The sequence below is a fragment of the Narcine bancroftii genome, chromosome 9 (genome assembly GCF_036971445.1).
Source record: "Narcine bancroftii isolate sNarBan1 chromosome 9, sNarBan1.hap1, whole genome shotgun sequence".
Taxonomy (NCBI): domain Eukaryota; kingdom Metazoa; phylum Chordata; class Chondrichthyes; order Torpediniformes; family Narcinidae; genus Narcine; species Narcine bancroftii.
The window spans coordinates 117,064,153-117,092,050 of NC_091477.1; the positions used below are offsets into that span (position 1 = coordinate 117,064,153).

The 27,898-nt window shown below is 39.5% G+C and overlaps 1 protein-coding gene across 2 annotated transcripts in view; it reads left to right on the forward strand.

Moving 5' to 3' along the window:
- Positions 1–27,898, forward strand: part of tsc22d2 (TSC22 domain family 2) — a 66,608-nt gene that overhangs the window by 11,713 nt on the left and 26,997 nt on the right. The window contains exon 2 of one of the 2 annotated variants that reach the window (XM_069897431.1): positions 18,575–18,646. The exons of the other annotated variant lie outside the window; for it this stretch is intronic. Within the exon in view, the coding sequence (XP_069753532.1) occupies positions 18,575–18,646 (72 nt within the window). The remainder of the gene's footprint in view (positions 1–18,574; positions 18,647–27,898) is intronic. 2 annotated transcript variants of the gene reach the window in all.

The following is a 27,898-nucleotide window of genomic DNA, read 5'->3' on the forward strand; positions in this document are numbered from 1 at the left end:
TCCAGAGAGTCGTTAACTCAGCCTGTGACATCACAGGCACCAGATTCCATTCCATCAATATCCACTTGAGGCAGTGTCTTTTATTTTAAAAAAAAGCAAAGCCTCTATCCTCAAAGACTCCTACCAACCAGGCCATGCTATGCCCTCTTCACTCTACCATTGGGGGAGGCGGGGTGGAAGGTTCAGGAGCTTAAAGATGCGTACGCACCGGCACAAGAACAGCTTCTGCCATCAGATTCTGAATAATCAGTGAACCAGAGATGCTCCCTTACTGTTTTGTACTTTTTTATAGTAATGTTGTAAGATGGTTATAATATGAATGCTGCGGCAAATCACTGCATTTCATGATTTGTTCATGATAAATTTGGATTCTGAAGTTGGGTTACATGCATCTGAGCATAAGATGGCCTTGGGTTTATGAGGGAAAAGTCACGAAGCTAATTGGAGAGTTAAAAACTTTGTTTGATTTTTTGCGTGGTCAAATGGAACCTGGTGTCTAAATCTAAAACATCTGATGGCTTTATTCTGGAGAGATTTAAAACAGAATTACAGTTAAAGGTAGTGATATCAATTTGGTATTAGGATTTTTGATGTGGATGAGCAATTTTCCTTGTCCATTATTATCCTGTTTCAAATTTTGCAATAATGTCTTGGTTTCAAGTTTCCCTATGCTCTGCAGCAGTTGTACTGTCTCCCTGTTGCACCTGCAATGCAGCTTGGTCTTTACTGATTTTTGGCAGTTTTGATAGGTTTAAAATTGAATCTCCCTTTTAAATGACGATTAGTTATAGATTGTTTATATTTGTGTGACTTTTAGATCCAGAAAAGAACGAGATTGAAATGAACATTTTCTTTGTTTTGACTGAGGGGCTAATGTGGATCAAGAGCACACACACACACTCCTTGCTCTCATTAAGCAAATATAACAGGTCTGCATCTAAGTGAAAGGATGGTTAGAAATTGGGTGTTCTTTCATCACCCAGTCAAGGACCTCCTTTATTTAATTAAAGTATTTTGATTTGGGCATTTCCTCCATTTGATGGTCGTCATTGAACAGGAACCTTGTGCCTGGGACCTCTTCTGAACAATGCTATTTGCTGAAACTAACCAGCAGCAAAGATTGGACTTTCTATTGTACATTGAAGGCCTGCCCACTGCCTCCAAGAACCCACATCTCTTTTAATGCCCATTTAACATTTAAATCAAAGCTAGAGCTTCAATTAAACTGATACATCTAATATTATTACACCACGTATAGAATCTTCTTCATGGATCATTTCCTTTTAAAATAATTTCTGCCTTGTCTTTTTTATAAATCAGATTTTAATGGGTGGAGATTTTGTATTTTAGTTTTGTAGGAAATTATGGTGGCTGGCATTTTATTACCAAATATGAACTTGAATGTAACTAATCATGTTTGCAAAAAGACAAGCTAAACAGCTTTTTTAAAAAAAAAATACTGATTTGTATTAAAATGTGAAATACTAGGAGGTATAGCTTTAAGGTAAAGGGGAAAATGTTCAAAGGAGATTTGCGACGCAAGTATTTTGTTTAGAGTTGTACGTGGCTGGTATGTGCTGTTGGAGAAGCAGATATAATGTTTGAGACTAAAACAGGCTTGGATGCAGACCACGTGCAGGCAGATAGGATTAGATTGGTATTATGGTCGAAGCAGATATGTCTGACAAAAGACCTGTTCATCTGCTGTACTGTTTTATGTTCATCTCTATTAATTTGTTAGTGAGTGGAACTGAATTGATTTAAAACGTGTTATAGTTTGAGATTAATTGCAGAAGTAAAATACATTGATACATGTTAATAACTTGCAGAAGTGTGTCCCCAGAAGATTTCTTGGAGCTCCCAGCATTCTTAGTGCAGTGTTTATATGTTAAGTCTGTAGGAAGTATGTGCATTAGTCATTGGGTTTAACCACTGCTGTAGAAATTTCCTTGGGTACTTTCCCTTCTAAAATCTTTAGACTGAGAGTTTTCAATGAGTATTCTTTTGAGTTGAGGAGAAATTGGGGAGAAGAAAGACGCATCTTTTGTTGCCTTGTAAGCAAGGCCTGCAAGCCATATGGACTGAACATAGAGTGCAAGGGATATAGAGGCTTTTAAAGTATTGCAAAAATGCTGCCCCTTGTTGGATAACTAGGAATTACTGTTAAAAGTATGGGTCATCAACTTGAAGATAAAAGAAAAATATTTTGAAGATTTTAGAACTTAGTTCCAAAAAGAATTTTGAAAATAAGTCTTTATTCAATGCATTTATTAAGTGAAAGGTAATTGATGGTAGAAGCATAAACAATTAAAAAAAAAACACACCCTGGTATCCAGGATTCAAGGAACTGGCAAAAAAAACCTAGGAAAATAAAAATAAATATGAATAAAATAGTCAAAAAATGCACAAATTAAAAACCGTGGAAGTAAATGTGCTCAGAAGCAACACAAACCTTTGAAGATGGGAGCAAATATTTACCCTGCTGAGGGCCTTGGATAAAGTTGTGTGAAACATCTATGGTGTCACCCAGCATGAAAAACTGGTTGATGCCACTCACCATTGGGGTGACTCTCTTAAAGTGCCTGCTTAGTAAGAGACAGAGGCTTTGTCTGTAAACTTGGGGAAGGTGGTTTAATTATCTGTAATGTTATTGTTCGTTATTTGGGCGGCTCCGTGGAGGGGGAGGAGCCCATAGATGAAGCAACGATTAAATGTTTTCAAAGATGTGACTAAAAATAAAATCCTTAAGGTTCATATTCCTACAAGTAAAGTTTGTTCAGTGTGTACATTTGTCTTTTAAACTGTTTATTCTTAATGCAGGTATATTAGTTAGGTGTTATAAGAGTAAGTTTCAAGCAACTGGAAAACACTTATCTGGCATCCCATAGGTGCCAGATACCAGAGGTGTTACTCATGAGATCAGCCTTGATCATTTTACATAGGATATTAGGCTTGAGGAACCAGCTAATTTCCTCTTGCTACTCTGCCTGTACGTTGAATTTATTTTGGTTTTCAGAAAGACAGAATGAATAGATTATGCTGGATAGATTATTGCTGAAACTTTATTATAAGACAAAATGTCATATTGAGCTTGTATTTGGTTATATAATATTTGTAAGTTTCCCCTGATAGGATCAAAAGGCAAGTAACAAACTTTTAAAAAAAAAAAAAAAAAAAAAAATGTTTTGTCATACATTGGCTAATTGCTGAGTGGCAGTTTCAATCATCCTCCATGTACTTTTCCACCATTCACTGAAAAGTTGATGCAATATCCTCATTTGCTATCCAGTCACTCCAGTAACAATGTGTTTGACATTGTGCAGTCAGATGAAGAAATTGCAATTAGTCTCTCCTGTGACTCACTTTATTCATTCCAGCCTGTTGACATTCCATTTGCAGGTAAGCACCTATGGGTGCTGACACAAAGCAACGTGGACGAATCAATAGGTGTTTTTATGGAGGGCGCCCACTTCGAGGCCAGCTCCATCCATGGAGAAAAATTTTAATTTACCCTTTGATAGAGCATCCCTAAAAGGCTGCTCCAGCGTCGCTTTTATGTGGAGTGGCGCATCGGTGTGTCCTCTGGAGCCAATGTAGATGGGGCGACTGTCGCCGTGACGTTGCCTGTCATATATATGCAGTGAGCAATGGCAGTCTTTGTTACCCATAATCCCCCATGCAGCTGGAACGACTCTGGGAAATGCAGAATGGTTCCAGCTGTTTGTGTAGTTATGGGTAAAGAAGTCAGCTGTTGATCATTTTCAGTGTTTGTTTCACTCTCTCACCTGTTAGTTCTTAGTTCTGGATGTGGCAAATCGTCAGTGAAAATTGTCATCATCGGTGTGGCCGCTGCACCTTCAGGGCCCTGGCTTTGTGATTCTGACCTGCCACGACTGGAAAATTGAGAAGGACGAGGGAGTGCCAATTCTGGGTCTACGAAGGAGTAGCGGCGGCCACATTGATGAATGACTGTTCCGCGATATTCTGGCATAAAGTATTCACTAAACAGTCCTGGGTCACGGGCTGACGGCATCATCGTGTCGTCATCAGCTCCCCCCCCTAGCCAGCTGCTTGTTGTGGCTAGCTATTTATGGAGTGAGGAGGAGCACTCCACTCCACCTCTGACACAAGCCCCCAGAAGTATTGGAGTTGGCGCCTTGGAACTGCTCACAGACCATTTACGAAGGTAAGGTTTGTGACGTGAGGGCAGAGAATCGCTGCCTTTACGTTCAGATATTTTTCTTTATAAAGGGGCCTATTACTTTCCAGTGACAGGAGAGAATTACCTTTGTTAATGAGGAATGTTAAGATATGAGATTTATTCAATGCATAACAAAGTAAAAGCACCATGTATCTAAACACAATAACGTGAATTTTGCTGAGTTTGAGGCACCTGTAGCAGTTAATCTTAAACTAGTTGAGATCCATTCTGAAGGGCCATTGGGCTGATTAGATAATTTCAACAACTTTTGGAATCTGGCCTTGCTGGGTTAGCCAGCATTTGTTTCTCTCCAAATTCGATTGAGAAGGTGGTAAGCTTTTGTTTTTAACCATTGCAGTTCTACTACGGATCTTCCCTTGGTGATTTGGTTGGAGAGTTTCAGGAGTTGGTCTCTGTGTCAATGAAGCACCAATGATCTAATTAGAAATTCAAGAGATGTGTGTCTTCAGGGGGAGTGCTGCAGATGCTGGCGTTTGTCTATCTGGTCTGGGCCCTGTAGAGAAAACTGCAGGTTTGAGAGGTGTTGTCTGAGTATTCTGGGTAAATAACTGCCATGTATTTTATATACTGGATTCACTGTGTGCTGATTGATGATTTAGGATGGTGAGGTGTCAGGAAGGAAGGCAGCTTTATCCTGAATGGCTTTGAATGTGGAGGTGTTGGTTGGTGGTGCATTCTTCCAGGTCAGTAGAGTGTATTCCATACTTTCCTGCTTTGTCCCTTGTAGATGGTGGAAAGGCCTTGAATTTTCAGGAGGTGTCAGTTGTGGAACACTCAAGTACTGACCTACTCTTGTATGCTTCTGGACAGTGGGCCCACCACCTTGCCTGTAAAAACTATTACATTGTCCAAGAAGCTCAGTCTATTGGTAACTACTGCCATTGATTGATTCATCCTATTGTAGACGCTCCCTTTTTTCACACCTGATTCCCACTTTCTTCCTTAACACTATCTCTCACCTGTTTGCCAGTTCTGACAAAAAATCAGTCCTGAAACCATGACTATTTCTCTTTCAGAAGATGCCAACTGGCCAGCAGCATTGTATCTTTGCAAATTTTCTGTATCTGCAGATTTCCAGCATCTCCAGAATTTTCAAATTTTCACTCAAATTTCTACAACAGATGAAGTGAACAATTCACTGGTTGTCATTAATGGAGAGTATAAATGTAACACTAGATTCCTTGAAAACAGCAGGATTTGTAAACGTGTTTGAAAAGTGCCATTATTTTCCCAGGTCTTTTCTGCCAATGAATAGCGTTTGCTTGGTTCACGTTGTTTTACAATCATGCACTTGATACTACATATGCTTAGAGCGAAAATCCCTAATCATCTGATTTAGGATGCAATGTTGTTAAATTCCATCTCAAATTTCAAGGTTGGCTTTCATCTTGTGCATAATGTCTTTATATTAAGACCTCTTCTTTCTTTGGCTTGGCTTCGCGGATGAAGATTTATGGAGGGGTATATCCACGTCTGCTGCAGGTTCGTTAGTGACTGACAAGTCCGATGCAGGACAGGCAGGCACGGTTGCAAGGGAAAATTGGTTGGTTGGGGTTGGGTGTTGGGTTTTTCCTCCTTTGTCTTTTGTCAGTGAGGTGGGCTCTGCGGTCTTCTTCAAAGGAGGTTGCTGCCTGCCGAACTGTGAGGCGCCAAGATGCACGGTTGGAGGCGAGATCAGCCCACTGGCGGTGGTCAATGTGGCAGGCATCAAGAGATTTTTTTAAGCAGTCCTTGTACCTCTTCTTTGGTGCACCTCTGTCTCGGTGGCCAGTGGAGAGCTCGCCATAGAACACAATCTTGGGAAGGCGATGGTCCTCCATTCTGGAGACGTGACCCACCCAGCGCCATTGGGTTATCAACAGCGTGGATTCAATGCTTGCGGACTCTGCCAGCTCGAGTACTTCGACGTTGGTGATGAAGTAATTCCAATGAATGTTGAGGATGGAGCGGAGACAGCGCTGATGGAAGTGTTCTAGGAGCCGTAGGTGATGCCGGTAGAGGACCCATGATTTGGAGCCAAACAGGAGTGTGGGTATGACAACGGCTCTGTATACGCTTATCTTTGTGAGGTTTTTCAGTTGGTTGTTTTTCCAGACTCTTTTGTGTAGTCTTCCAAAGGCGCTATTTGCCTTGGCGAGTCTGTTGTCTATCTCATTGTCGATCCTTGCATCCGATGAAATGGTGCAGCCGAGATAGGTAAACTGGTTGACCATTTTGAGTTTTGTGTGCCCGATGGAGATGTGGTGGGGGGGGGGGCGCTGGTAGTCATGGTGGGGAGCTGGCTGATGGAGGACCTTAGTTTTCTTCAGGCTGACTTCCAGGCCAAACATTTTGGCAGTTTCCGCAAAACAGGACGTCAAGCGCTGAAGAGCTGGCTCTGAATGGGCAACTAAAGCGGCATCGTCTGCAAAGAGTAGTTCACGGACAAGTTGCTCTTGTGTCTTGGTGTGAGCTTGCAAGTGCCTCAGATTGAAGAGACTGCCATCCGTGCGGTACCGGATGTAAACACTGTCTTCGTAGTTGAGGTCTTTCATAGCTTGTTTCAGCATCATGCTGAAGAAGATGAAGACTAGTGTAAATAAAGCAAATTAACCTTAGTGCTATGATTGTAATTAATCTTGCCTGCGTGCATATTTGAGTCTACATTACATGATCAATTCTTCAAAATAAAACTGTTCCATTATCCTGTGCAAATGAAATGTGTCAAGATTTGCAGAAATTCTATGTATATGGAACTGACGAAAATTTCTTGTTCTGAAATGAGAACCTCTGAGCAAATTTGGTATCTCTGGATGTTTGTTCACTTCTGCTAAGGGCTGAAATTTAATACTTGCACTGTCAATGCCACAAATAAATAGCAATTTGCTTATCAGTGATATACGAATGAGGTTCCATCTCTGTTGCTCATTTGTTCACTCAGAATGCTTGTTTCTCTACAGTAAATGTTGAAATACCAATTCTCACTTTTATTATGCTCCATTTAAGAGTGAAGGACATTTGATTTTTGTCTTGAACAAAAAGCTAATGTTCAAATTGGGTTTTTTTTAAGCTGCAGCCTTGTGGTTTCTGAGATTATTTTTATGCTACAGTTCTGCTGCTAACCAGCATACTTTCCAAAATACTAAATGACTTCTGTGTTCTTGTGTGTGATAGGCTATTTGAGGAAAGATTTTACAAATGCCGTGGATGAAACATTTTCTGTTCAGCATTGGAGGTTAAGTGGAACTGATCCATTTTAAAAATATCTTACTTTTGATAGCTAAACAGTAACTTGGGGCTTGCATTAAATTAATTCTTAGTATGCAAAGATGTTTTTTTTTTGTTGAAAGATCTGATTGCAGGCAAAGATGTATTTATTACTCCATTTTGCAAGTTTAAGAGTGTTGAAGGCCCCTTTTAAACTAGGATCATGGTTTTCACTATGTGGGAGTGAATGGGTTATTCAGAGCATCTCATCTGTGTCATTGAAGGTTTGAGTGGGTGAAAATCAACATAGTATTTTGTAACAAAGCCCTCATCCCTCAGAAAGTCACAGTCCCAATTTCTATTATTGTTTGTGAGAAATTATTCCTAAATGGCTTAAGACTGTGCCCCTTGTCCTGGATTTCTTAAGTTTGCTTATTGTCATCCAATAGCACAAGTACAGCCTGACAAAACAGTATTCTCCAGTCCTTGATGCAAAATATGCAGACACAACCAGGACAAACATACATTCTCTGGTGGCCTCTTGGCAGTCGTTAGTCGATCCCTTCATCCTAACCTACAATAGGCAATATGCAACCTTATCAAGCAGACCATGAAAACCAGGGTTAAATGAGAAAGTTTGGAGACCCCATCCATGATTGTAGTGTAAAAAAAAAAGTGCTGTCAAAAATCAGCAGGTCACGCAGCATCTGTAGGAAGCAAAGGTATATGACCAGTGTCTTAGGCCTGAAACCTTGATCAAGATGTGAGCAAAAAGTAGACAAGTGTCTGAATAAAAGGTGGGACAGAAGAGGTGGGAAGAAAGGAGGTGGGGAGGTGCACAGGCCAGCAGAGGAGAGGTCTTGGGTAGATATGGGTGAGAAGGCAGAAGAGGAAAAAGAATATGAGAAGTGATGGTGCCCTGAATGGAGATTGAGAGGTGAGGAGCTGGGAGAAAGGAGGCCGGGATTGGGGCCTAACAAACTGGATAATTCGATGTTAAAGCCATATGGATGAAAACTTAACTGATCACTTCATTCTTTGTAAAAATGTGATGTTCATCACATGTGGTAAAGCCTTGATTATTTTGAAACTGGGTACTGGTCTAGAGCCAAGCATGGGGGTTGTTACTTGATGATATAGCATACATTTCTGGAGGTGGAAGGAGCGTAGAACTAATGGCCATCAAGATTACTTGTATTATGAGTCTCCTTGAAAGAGTTTGTATTTGTGTAATAGCTCAGCTAAAGTACTTGTGAATTTTCTCAGAATGGCGGTGGTGTTGCATTTGCAGTGTAGCAATCCTTTTTTTCTCTTCTGGATGTTCAAATCCCATTTCTAAAGAATTTGTTTATAACACCTAAATTAGTAAATACATTTTTGACTATGGAAAACCTTTTTTTAATTAAAAAGAATAGGTGATGGGATCCCTCAAGCCTGCCTTTCACCAAGGGTAAGATTCATCCTGTCCCTCTTCCATTCACTTTAATTGATTTGAGTTTTAGGAGATCATTCAGTCTACTGGCTTTGGGAGCTTGGAATTTCAGAGATTTGTGACTTCCACATCTCAGTGGCTAACCATCTAATCTAATGCATATCTTCACATAATCTATAACATGAGCCTGAGGGAATGGTCTCTCATCATCCATCCCTTGTTGAATTGCAGGATTGTGAGGACAAGTCTCTCCATCTCTTCACTCTCCCTCATTGTACATCCTTTTCTCTAACACTTCAAGTCTTTGCATAAAGTAAAACCTCAAGAAATTCAGTACTGTATACGAAACCAAATCAGCGCATCAAGGAAATTCATTTTGGATTAGCAAATAGTGTAATGATTAGTCCCTCAAAGCATTTTTAATGGCAGCGCATCTCTTGTATGTTTAACCGGCAAGTAATCTGACCACCGCCAGTGGGCTGATATCGCCTCCAACCGTGCATCTTGGCGCCTCACAGTTCGGCGGTCAGCAACCTCCTTTGAAGAAGACCTCAGAGCCCACCTCACTGACAAAAGACAAAGGAGGAAAAACCCAACCCCAACCCACCAATTTTCCCTTGCAACCGCTGCAACCATGCCTGCCTGTCCCGCATCGGACTTGTCAGTCACCAAGGAGCCTGCAGCAGACGGGTCATACCCCTCCATAAATCTTCGTTCGCGAAGCCAAGCCAAAGAAAGGAAAAGCAGAATCTTGTATCTGACCTGTTGCAGCTTTTTGCTGCACTGAAAGCCCTTCACAATTTTGCATGCTGTCGTTAGCCATATCCTGTCACATGACCATCTGAAATGGCATAGTCATTTGTATTCTCAAATGACAAACTGAAGTTAGCTTTTTTGTACAATCACTTCAATTTGTAAAAGCAATGCATATATATGGATGAGAGAAAATCAGACTACATTTGGCACCACTGAATCAATCTTTCAAAGGAGGATCTGATTTGAAATTGTCATCAATGTTTTCAGCATTTTAAATGTAGTTCTCATTCCCAATACACTGGACAACAAAGATTTTGCTTCCTGAACATTTTTGGATATATTTTATAGATCTTGGGCTGCTGATCGTGAAAATCACCATAAAATATTCCTATAGTGTACTTTTTAGATACACCTATTTTTGTAATTTCCCAAATATTTTAAGATGCTTCAAGCAGACAAAACCATGAAGGGCAAAGTGTCATTAACAATTCATTTTCTGCATTCTCACTTGGACGTCTTCCCTGCTGATCTTGGTGCAGTCAGTGACGAACATGATGCAAGGTTTCACCAGGCCATAGGCACCATAGAAGAGCGGTCGGTACCAGGGCAACTGGAATCCTATGCTGGCTGAGTATTGTTGGCATGAGAGACCTGAGCACAAACCAAAATCAGAGACAAAACATTTTTGGGTCAGTTTTGAACTAATGCAATGTCACCGTTGTCATTTTTAAACATGCTAAATTCAATAAAAGTTCATCTAATGTTGTTCAACCTGCTACGTAATATATCAATTCTGAAATTCTATTTGTGTTCTGCTTGAAGTTTTCTGATTTTTTTTTTCAGGATGCAAACTTTTTGGGGAACATATTGTTCAGTGATATTGAATCTTGAATCAGCGTCTCTCAATGTACTTCATTTTATATACTGCTCTCAAAAAAAAGTGGTAGGTTTAAGAGGAAATGACAAGCCAACTCATATCAAATGGTTTCCTGGGGAAGTGAATTAATTAGTTTTACCTTTATGCTGAGAAAACTGAGACTGTCTGCCATTTAATCCATTTTTTTTTGCGTGTACCTATGAGATCAGTCAAAATGACCATATAAAGCCCTTTGTGGAGATTAGACCTGCTTGCTCTCAATTTCAACATGCTGGATAGTCTTTTCCAGCAAAATCGTGTGGGGAAAAAATCCTGGCTATAATGAAAATTGTAATGAGGAAATGGTATGGCTTTACCATCTTGCTTAACATTGCCTGTACTGATGTTCCTTTGTCTACATTTTTGTTTCTAAAGAGAAGGCACACTGTAAAGTTAGTTTTCCCTCTACGTTGTCAATAGATCCATCTTGGGTGGAGAGCCACAGGAGCTATTCCCAAATAGAATTTGGTTTGTCTCCAGTTTGAAATGCACCATGAGCCCCCATGTTTCACAAGTGGCTTCCTGTATGGCTCCAGTTTTTATGAATGGAAGTGTTGTAATTTGCTTTATCTTGAGCCCCACTTGGGACACCACTAAGCCCCAAAGTAATATCTGTGAAGAATACATTCTAGAAATACAATGCTATATTTTTTGAAATGGAGTTGCATTTCTTATTTGAATTTGGTAGATAGAATTATCAGTGCTGAAGAAAATATACATTTGCTATTTTAATGCAAATGTAAGCTGGTTTCTAAATCTTGTAGCTGCTGTGGACAGAATAATTTTCAAGAAAGGTTGGAGTTTCGAAGAAATGAAAAATGGGGCATGTAGTGGTTATCACATCCTCTGTCTGTGGCAGTGTATCTGACCAAATGTTGTTAAGCACAGAAATAAGCTATTCAGCCCATCAAGTCTGTCCTGCCATTTAATCATGAGCTGATTCATTTTCACACTCAGCCCCACTGCCCAGCCTTTTCCCAATAACCATTGATGCCATGGCTAATCAAGAACCTGTCAATCTCTTCATTAAATACTCCCAATGACCTGACCTCTACAACCGCCTGTAGCATCAAATTCTGCAGATTTTTAAGTGGATGCCCTTCAATCCTAAATTTGTACCCTCCTGTCCTAGATTCTCCCACCATGGGAAATCACCTTTCTACATCTACTCTGTCCATGCCTTTCAATGTTCAAAATGTTTCAATGAGATCCCCTCCCATTCTCCTAAATTCCAACGAATACAAGCCAAGAGCTGTCAAACACTCCTTGTATGCTAACTCTTTCATTCCTGGAATCATCCTACTGAACCCTCTCCAACGTGAACATATCTTTTCTTAAATGAGGAACCCAAAACTGCTCACAATACTGCAAGTCGCTACTTTTAGCATGCCTTTTGATCTAACTTGTGCTTTTGCTTTATTCACTCTGCTCATTACATCCTGAAAGAACACTCGTGTATTTAGCAGTTTCTCTCATCAAATCTCTCTTTCACAGTAGAGGTGGGTGTTTCTAAGCCATTAAGATGAAATAGATTTTTTTTGTTTTGATGACGGAAACTGCAGACTGAATATGGGAGGATTTAACTCAAGTGTAAGATCAGCAAAGATCCACATGACAGCACTGGTTAACTTTGGTCTTCCTATTATTGCAACTACCACTCCGGTTTGACATGCTGACTTACTTCAAGTGATATTAGCTGTGCCTTTTTTCCAATCCTGGAATACCAGTTTGTTAGCCTCCTGTTGATATTTGCACATCAAATCTATATTCAGCATGTGGTGACCAGTCCTTGTGTCAAAAGCAGCAATTCTGTTACTTTGGCACCTGGCACCATGATCTTATTCAACTGAATCCAGTGTCACCAGTATAGAACTGTTTTGATTGATGTTTCATTCATGATAAGAGCTGTTAAAATGATCTTTCACAGTGAAGATGACCAGGGCTTGGAGATTTCAAGGAAAAAGGATTGGTGGAATGGCAAGGGCACCATCTTGCTTAATCGAGGTCTTTTTTTTTTATTTTTTTAAAATTTTTTTATTTTTCACACCATAAATCACATTAGCCATGATATACACTATTTCTTTTTCACACATATACAGTGACTTTTTCTCCCCCCCCCACCTTTTCTCCCAAACCACCTCCCCACCCCCCCCCCCCCTCATCCATTTTAGGTATACAATCTAGGTTGCATTAAGCCAGTCAGACAATGTTGTCATTCAACAAAATTACACCAGAAATTCTACTGAGTCCATTCTTTTCTTTCCTTCTCCTTCCATCAACTTAGGTAATGTTTGTCCCCGGTAGGTTTTCACTATTGTTTTTAATGTAAGGCTCCTATACTTGTTCGAATATTTCAATATTATTTCTTAACCTATATGTTATTTTTTCTAATGGAATACGTTTATTCATTTAAATTTAGTAGTTTCTTCCTTTTAATTTGGTTATGTATTCCATTAATATTTAAAGACATATAGTTCAGCGTAGCCCTTTTATACTTTGTTTATCTTCTCTTTCCGTTTTTCCATCATTACCTTTCCTCCTTTTCCATTTCTGTTTTCTTATTTTCAACTCTTTATAAGACAACATTCCTACAACCTCCAACATTTTCCTTATTCTCCTATTTCTATCTTATTTATCCCCAATCTCCCCTTCACCTCCTGAGTTGTCCTTTATCCCTTGTCGGACAACCACATCTCCCCTCTCCATTTGGATTTGCGAATCCACTCGCAAGCGTCAACTGATTTTGCAGTGACCGCTATTTCCCCCCACCCCGCCTCCCCCAGAAAAGATTTCACTTTTCATATGTCACAAAGGTCACTCTTTTAATTCCCTCCTTATTCTCTCTATTCCATTACCTTCCCTTATTAATTCTTGTCTATACTATCTATATTTTCCTCTAAGTACAGATACATTCATGTATGCTCATTGTCTCTATTCACTCTTATACCTCTTTACCCGCATACATATCAATCGTGATCATTTTTACTCTCATTACCCGTCTTCATCCCTCAGTCTATTTTTGTCTTTACCCACATACAGATCAATCGTGATCATTTTAACTCTCATTACCCGTCTTCCTCCCTCAGTCTATTTTTGTAATTGTTCTGCAAATTTTCGTGCTTCTTCTGGATCCGAGAATAGTCTGTTTTGTTGTCCTGGAATAAATATTTTCAATACCGCTGGATGCTTTAGTATAAATTTATACCCTTTCTTCCATAAAATCGCCTTTGCTGTATTGAACTCTTTTCTCTTCTTTAGGAGTTCAAAACTTATATCTGGATAAATGAAGATTTTTTTGCCCTTTATACTCCAGTGGTTTGTTGCCCTCTCTTACTTTTTCCATTGTCTTCTCCAGTACCTTTTCTCTTGTAGTATATCTTAGGAATTTTACTACAATAGATCTTGGTTTTTGTTGTGGTTGTGGTTTAGAGGCCAATACTCTATGTGCCCTTTCTATTTCCATTTCTTGCTGTAGTTCTGGACATCCTAGGGTCTTAGGGATCCACTCTTTTATAAACTCCCTCATATTCTTGCCTTCTTCATCTTCCTTAAGGCCCACTATCTTTGTTATTTCTTCTGTTATGGTTTTCCATTGTATCTATTTTTTGAGCTAGTAGTTCTTGTGTCTCTTTAGTTTTTTTATTAGATTTCTCCAATTTCTTTTTTAAGTCTTCTACCTCCATTTCTGCTGCTACTGCCCGCTCTTCCATCTTGTCCATTTTCTTTCCCATTTCTGTTAAGGTCATCTCCATTTTATTTATTTTCTCTTCTGTGTTGTTTATTCTTTTTCTTAAATCCTTAAATTCCTGTGTTTGCCATTCTTTAAATGACTCCATGTATCCTTTAATAAGAGCAAGTATATCCTTTACCTTGCCTTTCTTTTCTTCTTCTATTTCCCTGTACTCTTCCTCTTCCTCTTCTTCTTCCTCTGGGTTGGCCATCTGTTGTTTCTTTGGTGTCCTTTCCTCCTCTTCTTTCTTGTTTCTATTGTCTTCTGTGGTCTCTTCTTGCTGCAGGTGTTCTGCAGCTGTCGTTGCCGGCTGTGGAGATCAACTCCCCAGCTGGTCACCCCTCCCGTCGGTGTGTTTTTTTTCATTCGCACTTTTACTCGGCTCAGCGAGCCATTTTTGTAGTCCATTATTTACCGACCTGAGGGAGCGGGTTTCTCTCTCCGCAGCGGGCCTCTTCGGACAGGTAAGGCCTTCACCTTTTTCCTCCTTTGTCTTCTCTTCCTCTCTTCTTACCGTTGCTTTCGATTTTTCTTTTTTTGTCGCCATCTTCTTTCCACCTTTATACTCACTTTTCTGTAACTTTTATTTCTGTGCCTTTGTGTTTTCCTTTGTTTTTCCCGACTTTTCTGGAGAGGGCTGGAGTTCACCGTCCGGCCACTACTCCATCACATGACTCCCTCTCTTAATCGAGGTCTTTGAGGCCTCAGGCGTAATTGTAACGTGTAATGATTCCTTGTATCTTAAAAAAAGGTATTTGTGCCAAAAAAGTTGAGTTGTATATAATAATTTGAATCAAATAATCTGGATAAAACAATGGGGGTGCTTTTAAAAACTGTTTTAAGAGCATCCAAATCAGTGTAAACTTGGAACTTGAGTCCAACAAATGTGCATTTTGGTTTGACTCTAAGGGATAGTATGAATTCTTGGGATGGGAAGGGTTGGGGATGGTGGGTATTGTATTTTGAAGCTGCTGGAAGAAAAGTACAGAATGTTTACATCTTTTGCTCCTTTCTACCAAAACTTTGCAAAGAATGGAGTGATATTATTTCCCTAATGCTGCCCCAATTCCTGAATACAAAATTTTCCCATTTTTTAAAAAGCTTTTAGTTGCAAGGAGGTGTTACAAGTGATTTGAATTATTATGCAAATTCTGATGGAGTAACTTTTTTTTGAAATGCACTTGGTGTCTTTAAAGTAATTTTCTCTGGTCTTAAGATCAGATTAGCTTTTAATAGCTAGTTTTTTTCTGTCTCTACAGTCAAAGAATCAGGTTTTGAATTTCATTTGTTCTGCTAATTTTCCCCACAATGCAACAATTAAGGATCATGGGTTGCTAATACTCCTTTGAAGAAGACCGCAGAGCCCACCTCGCTGACAAAAGACAAAGGAGGGAACACCCAACCCCAACCAACCAATTTTCCCCTGCAACCGTGTCTGCCTGTCCCGCATCGGACTTGTCAGCCACAAAAGAGCCTGCAGCTGACGTGGACATTACCCCTCCATAAATCTTCGTCCACGAAGCCAAGCCAAAGAGAATACTGTAATAGTGTAATAGGTACAAGGACTGCCTAAAAGCCAAGCCAAAGAAAAGAATAGTGTTGCACTAACCATGCCGCCTAATTGAAATTCAATTTAATTTTTATTCTATAACCATATATAACCACTTACAGCACAGAACAGGCCAGTTCGGCCCTACTAGTCCATGCCGTAACAAATCCCCACCCTCCTAGTCCCACTGACCAGCACCCAGTCTATACCCCTCCAGTCCTATATAACCATATATAACCAATTATTGAATAAAATCTTCTGACTTGCTGTTCTCATATTTGATCCCATTACATGGGACTACTGTCGCTACATAAAGGACTGCCATTTGATTGTTTGGTTTACAGTATATTGAAATTGTTCCATAGAACTAACTCCATTAATTTTCCGTTGTGAAGAAATGCTTGAATTCAACTGTTGTCTTCGGCAGATCTTGTGATTTAGTAATGGGTCACCATGGAGATTTGATAATGTGAATATTTTTTTTCTTGCAATACAGTTCACTGTTTAAATATCAAATTAAAAAATGTGTAAGACTTTGAAAATTCCAGCGAGCATAAGCAATAGCAAGTTAACTAGTAAATTGGACAATATTGCATTTTTCCTTTAAATGTGCTTGGAACTTTGTTCATTGATGCTATGTTTTTAGTTTTTTTAAAAATAAACTCCTTACATTTAATTATATAAAAGTAACTTTTGTGAGGATGGGTTATGTCATACTTATGTTCTCATCATTGAATGAGATTGTGGCCTGCCTTTCTAGAGCTACCTCTTCTGTACATTGTTAGCCAAAGAGAGAAAATGAACAATTATTGGAATGTTATTTGCTTTTTTTTAAGAAGAATTCAGATTTAGTTAGAGAACATACCTGACATCACATACTGTACAATCCTGAGATTTTTTTCTGCAGGCAAGGCAGAATTACCACTAATTAATAGAGCAAAAAGCTGTACACAACGTATATGTGTAAACCAATAAACAACTGTAAACAGATAATGAATGTAAACAAACTGTAATACAGAGAGAATTTTAAAAAATCTGTGCACAAGTAAGAGTCCTTAAATGAATCCTTGATTGAGTTTGTTGTTGATTCTGATGGTGAAGGGGTAGCAGCTGTTTCTGAACCTGACGATTCAAGTCTTGTGGCACCTACACCTCTTTCCTGATGGCAGCAGCGAGAACAGAGTTTCCTGGGTGGTGGGTCCTTGATGATCGCTGTTGCTCTCAGAAGGCAGTGATGTCCTGGGCTGTGCGCACTGTCTTTTAGAGGTGTTTACATTCAGGGGTATTTGTGTCGCCATACCAGACTGTGATGCAGCCAGTCAGCACACTTTCCACTACATATCTGTCGAAATTTGCCAGGGTTTCTGTCATACCAAACCTCTGCAAACTGCTAAGGAAGTGCGTTCTTCACAAAGCCATTAGTATGTTGTGTGCGGGAAAGATCTCCCGAGGTGGTGACTCCAAAGATCTTAAATTTGCTCACCCTCTCCACCTCCAGTGATCACTGGATTGTATACCTCTGTCTTTCCTTTCCTAAAGTAAACAATCGGCTCCTTAGTTTTGGTGACCTTGAGTGCAAGGTGGTTGTTGGTGCACCATTCAGCCAAGTTTTCAATCTCCCTCCTGTATTCTGATTCATCACCCTTCTTTATACAACCCACTACCATGGTATCGTCAGCAAATTCCAAGATTTCAAAGTAAAATTGGTGTATTGTTGGTATAACTGGGGTGGAAAAGATTGCTTCCTGAGCGGCTAATTTAATCCTAATAATGGAAAATGGATACTTTGCTATTCAACATTCAGTCGGCTGGATGGCAAATAATAGTCAATTTTAACTATATTTACAAAAAGCAGAAGTGCTACAGTTTCAAGTCGAGCTCAACAAAGCAAAACAGCTTCACATTTTCAAACACATTCCAGTATACTTTTCTGCATCTTACCACCATTTTCTTGCTCCTTTGTCTTATTGTTGTCCCCCATGATTTACAGATCTGTTTGAAGCTCTTTGTAAACTGAAATGCTGGAACTTCAGAAATTGCATTTAATAAAAAAAATTGAATTGTAGCAATAGATTGGGAAGAGATGCAAATCTTTTGATTAGCTCTTTGTCAATTTTCTTTCTACAGTCATAATAGCAGCAAGTCTAGGTTTAGAAAAGCCCCAGTTCAGTTGGCTTGAAGACTCTTTCATGTTGGCTCATTCAAATTTACTTTGAATGTTGGTTTGGCACTGTAAATTCAGAAAACTGAAGCATTTGATTATAACCAATATTCTGCTTGTGTGGGGGATGGGATATGGCAAAGGCATGTCAGCATCCAGCAGTATTCTGTTATCCTAAAATATGGCATTGAATCAAACCAATTTAATAACCATCAGATTGAGCTTGACTGAAAGGTTGCAATCTTTGAATCCCTGAGGAGTTTGCATTGCACCAATTAACTGCTTACCCACTAATCTGGTCATATTAAAGTTTGACGCAGTGAATTAACAATGTAGAAGGTTGATACATTGTGGAAGCATACCTTGTTACAGAAAGAAATGAATATCGAGGTAACATTCTGAATTGGAATTTAACAGCAAACTTCTTGCGCTGCGCAGGCCTTAACCAACTCTCCTTCCCCTCAAATGGTTTGTTCTATTATTTCCTGGTAATACTTTCTGCTCTGACAAATATGCTATTCAATTTAATTCTGGATAAGATTTATCTGATCTATAATTCTGCTTATTCTAATGTTTTATTTACTACTCTTTTGTCTCCATCTTTGATTCTTGACAAATATAGGAATCCATCTGCTGCTTTCTACCGAGCTTTCCCTGTAAACAAGTCTCGGGATGCAAAGAACCTCTACGATAGGTATGACTAGACGAAAATGCATACAAGCAGTAGTATGCATGTATTTGCTTCGCACTGTTCTAGTTTCTCGTCAACCATTTAGAAAGAAGTACAATTTAGCCCACAGATGCAGTCATTTTAAATATACCAGCAATATTCCAGTAGAATTTGTACCTAACCTTGAATAGAAATCCTTTTCAGCAAAATCAACTTCATATAGGAGTGCAATCCTTATGAGAGCGATTGAATGGGAAGAGAGGAGAAACGTTGCTTCTGCCCTGCTAAGATTATGTTCCTTGAAGACACTTGACTGTACACATTATTAATCTTAAAGCTGGCGTACTCGAAAAGCAGCTTTCCATTTCAAGGCGTGCAAGGATTTTCCTTGTAAAAGAATTGGGCAGAGATCAAAACAGTTCTGTGCATTGACGAATTGACAATCTGCTGTGTACCCATGTATCGTGGGTGGAAGCATTAGTTTTAATGCTGCTACAATTTAAAAGGAAAATGTACATCCAAGATGCTTGGCATTTTTTATAATAAAAACACAGAAATGCTGGAGGATCTCAGAAGGTCTCACAGCATTCCATAGGAGGCATTTCTTACTTTCCAAATTAAAGAGAGAATACATTTTGCTTGCTAGATACTAACTGAATATTTTTCTTCTCAAAACTTGCAAGAATACCTGAAGTTGATTTTTGGTATTTTCTGTCAGGTAACTTCTATGAAGTCTAGTTTCCGCTGTTGAAGGAAATATTTGGCCTTTTCAAAAACAAACCAACTTCAATTATGAATTTATTCTCTTCTACATTATTTTAAACGTTTGGCGAGAAACATTCTTAATGAGTGATACTTTCACATGAGCTAATAAGATTTGTGAGATGCCCATTGAAAATCTGCACTGCTAATTCATACATTTGAGCTTAACTTGCCTGATCTTTACAGCTTCTAAGGTGCACTGATAAATAACATTGGGTTATGTTTTCGTGGACGTTGCATTTCTTCACTGCCTGGTAACGCTTGTGTGAGGCACAGAGTAGAGCACAACTTGAAATGCCACTAAAAATTGCTGCAGTACTGCAGTGTGATGTTTGTAGTTGAGCACCATCTCTTGATTCAAAAAAAGGTAATTTTTCTGGAAAACATTAAAAGTTAACATTTCACTCTACCTGTTTGTATACTCTCCAGTCTGTATAACTTCTGTAATTTATAAATGCCCAGATCCATTCTATTTTAGGCCTCATCTTGCTTCACTACAATTTGAGTAAATGAAACTGTGGATTCATTATTTTTCAAGATCTGCTCCAGGAATGAACCATTTACTACTTCAACCATTGCCTCTATATAGAAACATGGAAAGCCAGCACAAGTGAAGAGATGACTACAGTTAAAATATTGGTAATCAAAAGCAACCAAGTGCCAGGAAATTCTAGGACAACAGATTTGTGGTTCTTGAATGTTAGCCTGCTCCCTCCACAAATTTCAGGTGATGTTGATAGATTATTGGATATTAAGGAAAATAAAGGATTTGTGTTTCCCCGATCCCTTCAGTGGAGCTGTTTGATTGAACTGCTCATTAATGCAGCATATTTTTAAAATTGTGATTGTATGAGAACAAAGAACACATAGAAGCAGGCAAAGGTCATTTGAACCCCAATGCCGAGTGCCACCTTACTGCACAAACTCCTTTGATTCCCTTAAATACAAATCTAGCAGTCTGTGGGAATTTCAAAAATTCACTATCTCTTGATCAAAGATTTCTTCTCTGTTAATGGAATGACTGAATTATCTCGAGAGCACTCTGGTTCTTCAGCCAAGGCTTCTCCTTCACATGTTAGAATCATCATGTGAAAACTGGCCTTTTGGCACAACTTGCCCACACCTACCACGATATTCCATCCACACTAGTCCCACTTGCCTGCATTTGGTTCCTATCCCTGATAAATCCATCCTCTCTATATATTTGTCCATTTTAAAAAGAACATTACAATGGTAACTGCTTCAATCGCCTCTCTTGCAGCCCATTCCAGACACCCACCATCCTTTTTTAAAAAAGTTACCCCTCAGGTGCCTGTCAAATCCCTTCTCCCCTCCCCAAAATAAACCTATGTCCTCTGCTTACCGATACCCCTAACCTAGGCAAAAGATTCCCTACGTACATCTGATCTATTCCTCTCGTGGTTTTGTAAACTCTGTGGGATCACCCCTCATCCCCTGCACAACCTCTCCCTTATAGCTCAGGCCTACAAGTCCTGGCAACAGATTCATAAATTTTCTTTTCACCCAATCTGGCTTGACAACATCTTTCTTATTATAGCATGGTGACCAAACTGAACATACTACTCCAAATGGGGCCATGCCAACATCCTACATAGCTGCTATAGAAGCCCCAACTTGTATACTCAGTACTCTGATGAAGGCCAGTATGTCAAAATTCTTTTGATCCACCCCATCGAACTGGCACTACTTTCTATGTACTATGTATGTGAACACTCCTAGATTCCTCCCAAAATGTAATAACCATATAACCATTTATGGAGCGGAAACAGGCCATGTTGGCCTTTTGAGTCCGCACCGGTTCACTGATTTTGTGCGCCCTCTTCAGGCATTGGTCCCGGTAGATCTTCATTCAATAATGATGGGTGAATTCAATGCAGGTGGAATCAGTTGTAGAAATGTTTGTGATGTTGGAGGACAAACTGTCAGGGACAAGCCATGGCTGTCAGGAATAAAGCCTGGCCTTGTACTTCACGTTTCTGTGTACTAAATTCCATCAACTTCCAACTGATCAAGATCCTGCTACAATCTTTGGCAACAGTCCTCACAATCTACAAGATAGTGTAGCGCACCACTAGTCACAGGCCTCCAGTCTGGGAAAAAACCCCTGCCACCATCACCCTCTGCTTTCCAACATGAAGCCAATTTTCTATCAATCTGCTAACTCATCTTGGATCCCATGTGATCTAACCTTGCTAGCAGCTGATTGTGTGGAATCTCAATAGCCTTGTTGAAATTCATGAACGTAACATCTGCAGATCTGTCCTCATTACTCTTTTTGGCCACATCTTCAAAAAAAAAAACAATTCAATTAGATTTGTGAGACACCATCTCCCAGTTACGAAACCATGCCAACTATCTCTATAATCGGCCCACGTCTATCCAATTGTATGCATCTCTTCTCCTTCAAAATACCCTTTATTTGTATCTCACTAGCCTGTAGTTCCCTGGCTTTTCCCTGCAGCCTTTGCAGAAATTTGAATATTGCTAATTCAAGTCGTACAATTCTGAAATGGCTGGCCATTTATCTGAATGTTCAACTACCACTTGAGGTGAAATAGGTGATATGGTTAAGATGTCAGATTTCTATAAAAAATTGTAAAGTATGTTTGCGTCACAATGTATGCTCAGTTTTCATTTTTTTGTGTGCAGTAAAACAACTATTTGCATTGTGGTAAGAATAATGCATAAATATATCTATAAACAGCGATGGGATAATATTTATTGTATTTTTAAAAAAATCACTAGTTCAGTGAAATACTTGGGAGATTGCAATGGGAAAAAAAGACTTTTGGGACTCTGCCAGAGCATCCCACGTCATTTACAGCTAATAATGTGGTTTTATTATAACACTGGAAATATTGCAACCATGTTGAATATTGCAAATTATAATCTGTTAATGGCTGATGAACTGTTTTTCTTATTGGTTGATAAATTCGAGAAACACTGCAATTCTCCTGATCATGGGGGAAGGATATAGGGAAGTTCAGAGCTTGTGACCATTGCAGCTGAAGGCATGGGCACAAATTGTGGAGTGATTAAAGTTGAGGATCAAGATGCTAGAAAAGGAGTGCCCAATATCATGAGTAAGATGGTATTGCTGGAGGAGATTGAGAATTGGGAGGGATGAGGCAGTGGAGAAAGTTAAAATCACAAGTTTATACTTCTGTGTTTATTTCCAGAATTTTACTGGAGGCATGTGTTTCTATCTCATTTAATGTTCTATTGATCACCCAAATTAAGCTGTATCATCTGTTAAATAGTGTCTTCTGTTTTTAAAGTTTTTTTTAGTGACTTCTATTTTCTATTAGGTACATGATAAATAGGAGTGGACTAATTGTTTTGCTGTAGCCAGTCAATTCATTGAACCTCCTTTCAGAAGCCACAAGGGCTCCCATCATCAAATCTAAATTTAAGCACTTTTATTCATGCTCCCTGAATTTTCCTGACATCTTGGTTGACAAGAGAGTATAAACCACTGTTTTCTATCCATCGAGCAACAAATTGGAGATTGTAATGGGCCTTCTTTGAATTTGCATATGTATTCAGTAAAAGATTTTGTATAAGCTAAAATATTAAGCGTGAAATGGATTGAAACTTGAATATCAGCATAAAAAATATTGTTATTTCAAGATAGAAATGTTCTAATTAAGCAACAGTTCAGGGAAAATAAATTTAAATTACTCTTGACTTCCATTTCCTTGGGTGCTGGTGCTGCAAGTCATGTCGAACTTTTCATTACAATTTAACTTGAATGACCTGTTTCTTCTGTCACATTTCAAATCCTTCAGTGACTAGTGCACTTTTAAGATGGGCTTTGAAGTTGGTAATTATAATCATTTAGTAATTGTCATTGAATTTCAGGTAACTGTTTTAGGTTTCATAAGGATGCATCATTCCTTGATCAGGGAGGCGATCCTTTTGTATTGGGGGGTGGGAAATTTGAGCTGAAACAAGCATTGGTGGTTACATTAAGGCATTGTTTTGGTCAACAATTGATGCCGTTAAAATGGCAATGTAGGAATTACCTGAGCCGATACGGTCCCATGCTTCTTTGCATATAAGATTTAGTTTTGGGCTATGTTTGGAGTATTGTCTGCAATTCTGGTTGCCCATTCCAGATTTTTTGTGCACATTTTTCTTTAGAGATATGAGCATCTGGGGAATGGAGGGAGGGAGGGACATGTGTGGTGGAGCCAGATGAGATGAATTTGGCATCATGATTGGCACAGATATTGTGGGCCAAAGAGCCACACGTGCATTTCCAAGATCCCTTTCCTTCCCTCCCCCCCCCCACCTTGACTCTAACCTTTTATGTAATTATTCTTATTACATAAATTATTGTATTTATTCTAATTACTCTTATTCTTTCTAAAATGTGCTACCTTGAGATTCAAGGGCGAGGCTTGTCTGTGTCACTCTTGAGCTAAGTGCTGAGGGACACTCAAGGCTTGGCACAACAGCCAATGCAAAGGTGTTACGGGAAGGACTGCTGTCTAGAGTCCTTCCGTTACCGGGCATTGAGAGGGTGAGACTGAGGGGGAACTCTCGACAGAGGGGAGAGTAACAGCAAGGTGCTGTAGTAGTAACAGTGATGTTAAATATTGAACGAATGTAACAATGTACATTGGAAATGTATGGATATGACACTAAGAATGTGAAAACTGTCAACATTTGTTGTAAAATTATTGTGCCTAAAGTTTATTTATGACAAAAAAATACATTCTCAGGGAGTAATCTTGTGATCTGGATCTGGTCAAAGACCATACTCTGCAAAGTTTGAGATATTTAAAAATGTAATATACAACATGGTGCTTGTTTTTAAATCACTGCCTCCCTAATGCTTTGCTGCTTGTCCACTGAAGTTAATTTGCTATTTCCTGGTCAGACCTCTCTGCTTAATAATATTCAAGCTGGCGGAACTCTTGCAATTATTTTTAGATGGCACTGAATCAAATCTTTCAGTAATTTCACCATGTCTGTTTGCGCATAGCAATGGCAAAATAAGCTCTGAGTTTGTTCCTTTATAATTTGGGTTCATCCAATCTTCATTTACTTCAATCTCGATCTGCATTCCTTAGCTGATTATTATAAGTATTCAGCCTTTGAGCCAAGCAGCATTTTTGTCTTGTAATTTACTTTTCATTAATATAGTAACATACTTGTTAAACAACTTGAAATATTCTCGACACTTTTGACATTAAATCATTTATGGCAATCAATAAGTTACCTCTTAATCTGTCTCCCCCCCCCCCCATATTATTGCTCTTTTGTTGCTTACAGCTCCACTAGTTGTTGTAACTTTCTGCTCTCTTGCGGTAGTCAAGATTTGTGGTAATTGTTAATACTTGGAGAAACAATATTATGCAGGGATAAGAATCCTTCTTCCAGCTACTTCATTGCCCCTAATCCCAAGGATATGAGAGTAATTGAAAATATAAAAATAAGCATTAAAATATGTTGTTAATGGCTATGACGAACTTTCCATGTCTTGTAGGTTTGTAAAGATGGGACTGGCAGGTACTGAATTAAAAAAAATAATTTGCATAACTCCATCAAAAGGATTTTTACTGGCTGCTAAGGTTTTTTTTTTCCTCTACCTAGTTTTGTCTAGAGTAAAAATGGAAACTGTTTTAAGGGGTTCTCAAGTTTAGATTGAGTAGAATTCTTTTAAAGTGTAGATAATCGGAGTTTTGAGTATTTTTGAGGCAAATAGACCCTTGATGAAATCAGAATGCAGGATTGAGGTAGTCAGATCAACCATGAGCTTATTGAATGGCAGCGTCAGGTTGAGGGGCTCAGTTTCCAACACAACTCAACTTGTGTTGGTAAATGTCTGCAATACTGTGCCTCCAGTGCTTTCAGATAATATTTCTCCCACATTCTCAAGTTGTTATTCATGACCACATTGGTGGGAGCAGGTAAGAGAGGAGTTTTCTTGAGAACTCTCCCAATGTAAGGCTGATACGGAACTTGCCTGATCAAACTCAATAGAGGAGGAAATTTTATTGGGAGGTACTGTGCTATATTGGAAGAGATCTTTATAGGCTGAACCTTGTGTGCTCAATATTTACTGCCGTCTCCCCCATTTTGAAGTGTTCCTAAAGAATTGTAATTTTAGTTACACTATTATGTTTCTAAGAGCTGTTTCTCAGCTATCATATTCTGTGGTTCCAGTTCTTAACATGGAGCAATCCCTTTGACCCACTATGTGCCAAACATGAAGTTAAAATAAAAATCTGGCACATGATACTATTCCCTGCATATTCCGGTGTCTAAAATATTGCTATCCACTCTGTTGGACTGAAGTTCAGTGTGCACTCATCAGGAATTGATTCATTTTGAGAGTTGCTGGCTTTCTATTTAGAAATAGAGTGGGTCAAAAAAATTGTATTGCATGAAAATGGACATTAGGACGGTGACAAACTATGTTCAGTGAGATGGGTCTTAAAAGGAAAGTTTTTAAGAGCTAAAATGTATAAGGGGGAAAACAAAATCCCCTACCTTAAATCCGTTCACATCTTGAGGAGCGGGTGCGAGGCAGAAGACCTTGAAAAAGATGGTGTCTTGGCTTCTGCCAAAATGCTCAAATTTTGGGCATTAGTTTTAGTTCACTTCTACTTTTCACCCTGAAATGTTTGTTTGGTAATCAGAAGTGGGCTGCAGATCTGCTTTGTGAGCAAGGATGAGATCATAGGCTGTAAACATTTAGTCTCACGCAGAGTTGTGGATGCATGGAATGCACTGCTGGCAACAGCGGTAGATAAGTATATGGAATTGAGAAAAATGGGGTGGGAGGTTTGTGCATGGGAAATTCTAGGCTAGTTAGAGTACATTGTTAGGTTTGTACATGTCTGAAAATTATTGACAAATTTTGTTCATGTCATGGTTAAAACCACTGGATTGAAATTTCAATGTGTAGACTGCAATAGCTTGAGCACCGAGTCAGGTGCTTCACAGCATATGCTGACACATACCTCAACCAGGTCTGCACTGACCAAATAGCAATTACACAAGTTCTTGGCACTCTGTGACTCAGGAACAAAACAAAAATAGCAGATGCTAAAATCTGGAGTGAAACTGCATGCACTGTGGGTCAGGCAGCATCCATGAAGAGAGCTAGTCGGTCAGTATTTTAGGTGGGGCCTTTTATTTTGGAGACACAGGACTCAGAACTATTGAGCAAGGTGGGGATGATTGCTGTTTGGTAGATGATAAAATTTTGTGCACATTTTGAGATTTTGATTTGACAGCACAACACAGGCGGGTGAATGCTGTGGCGGCTGAACGCTGTGGCGGCTGAACGCTGTGGCGGCTGAACGCTGTGGCGGCTGAACGCTGTGGCGGCTGAACGCTGTGGCGGCTGAACGCTGTGGCGGCTGAACGCTGTGGCGGCTGAACGCTGTGGCGGCTGAACGCTGTGGCGGCTGAACGCTGTGGCGGCTGAACGCTGTGGCGGCTGAACGCTGTGGCGGCTGAACGCTGTGGCGGCTGAACGCTGTGGCGGCTGAACGCTGTGGCGGCTGAACGCTGTGGCGGCTGAACGCTGTGGCGGCTGAACGCTGTGGCGGCTGAACGCTGTGGCGGCTGAACGCTGTGGCGGCTGACCGCTGTGGCGGCTGACCGCTGTGGCGGCTGAACGCTGTGGCGGCTGAACGCTGTGGCGGCTGAACGCTGTGGCGGCTGAACGCTGTGGCGGCTGAACGCTGTGGCGGCTGAATGGATTTTGTTATTCAGAGTAATTGTATGTGAGCAATCAATTTGAAATTGTCACCCTGGTGTTACAGGATGGAAAAGTCACAGGATCATTTTTGTCATATCCTCTTGTGTTCCTAACCATGAATAATATAGCTATTGTTTTAAGCCACCTGTTTAGTTTTGTCCAGCTCTATTACTTAGTCAAATCAGCTACTACTTGTATTTCTCAACAATCGCCCCCCCCCCCTCCATTTCATTTACTGTTTTGGAAGTAACAGTCATCCATTTAAACAGTTAGCTTCAAAATATCTGCTGGGTTTAATAGAAGAGTTTGCTTTTGGGAGAAGAGAGATTATTGGGAGTGAACAGCAATCAAGCTGAAGTCATTCACTTATGGCAGGAACATTTAAAATGCAGATGGAACTGAAAGGCCAAAGGATGGAATTTTTAATGTAAATGTTCAAACCTATCTATAACTTTGGACAAGGCTGAAGAGCAAAGGAAGGGACCATTGTGCAGATTTAAGAAGCACTCTTAGTAGTTAACCTTATTCACTAAACTTTTTTTGTCAAAAATATACCATATGATTACAAACATAGTACTGGATTTTGCACTTAAATTTTTAGTTCAGGCCACATTATTCCATTAACTTGAGTAGAACATCTATTTTCCTTTGTTATACATTTTTAGCAGATAATTTAGAGGCAGTACGGTTGGTGTAATGGTTAGTGCAATGCCCTTAAAGCTCCAGCAATTGGGACTGGGGTTTGAATCCTACGCCGTCCTTAAGGAGTCTGT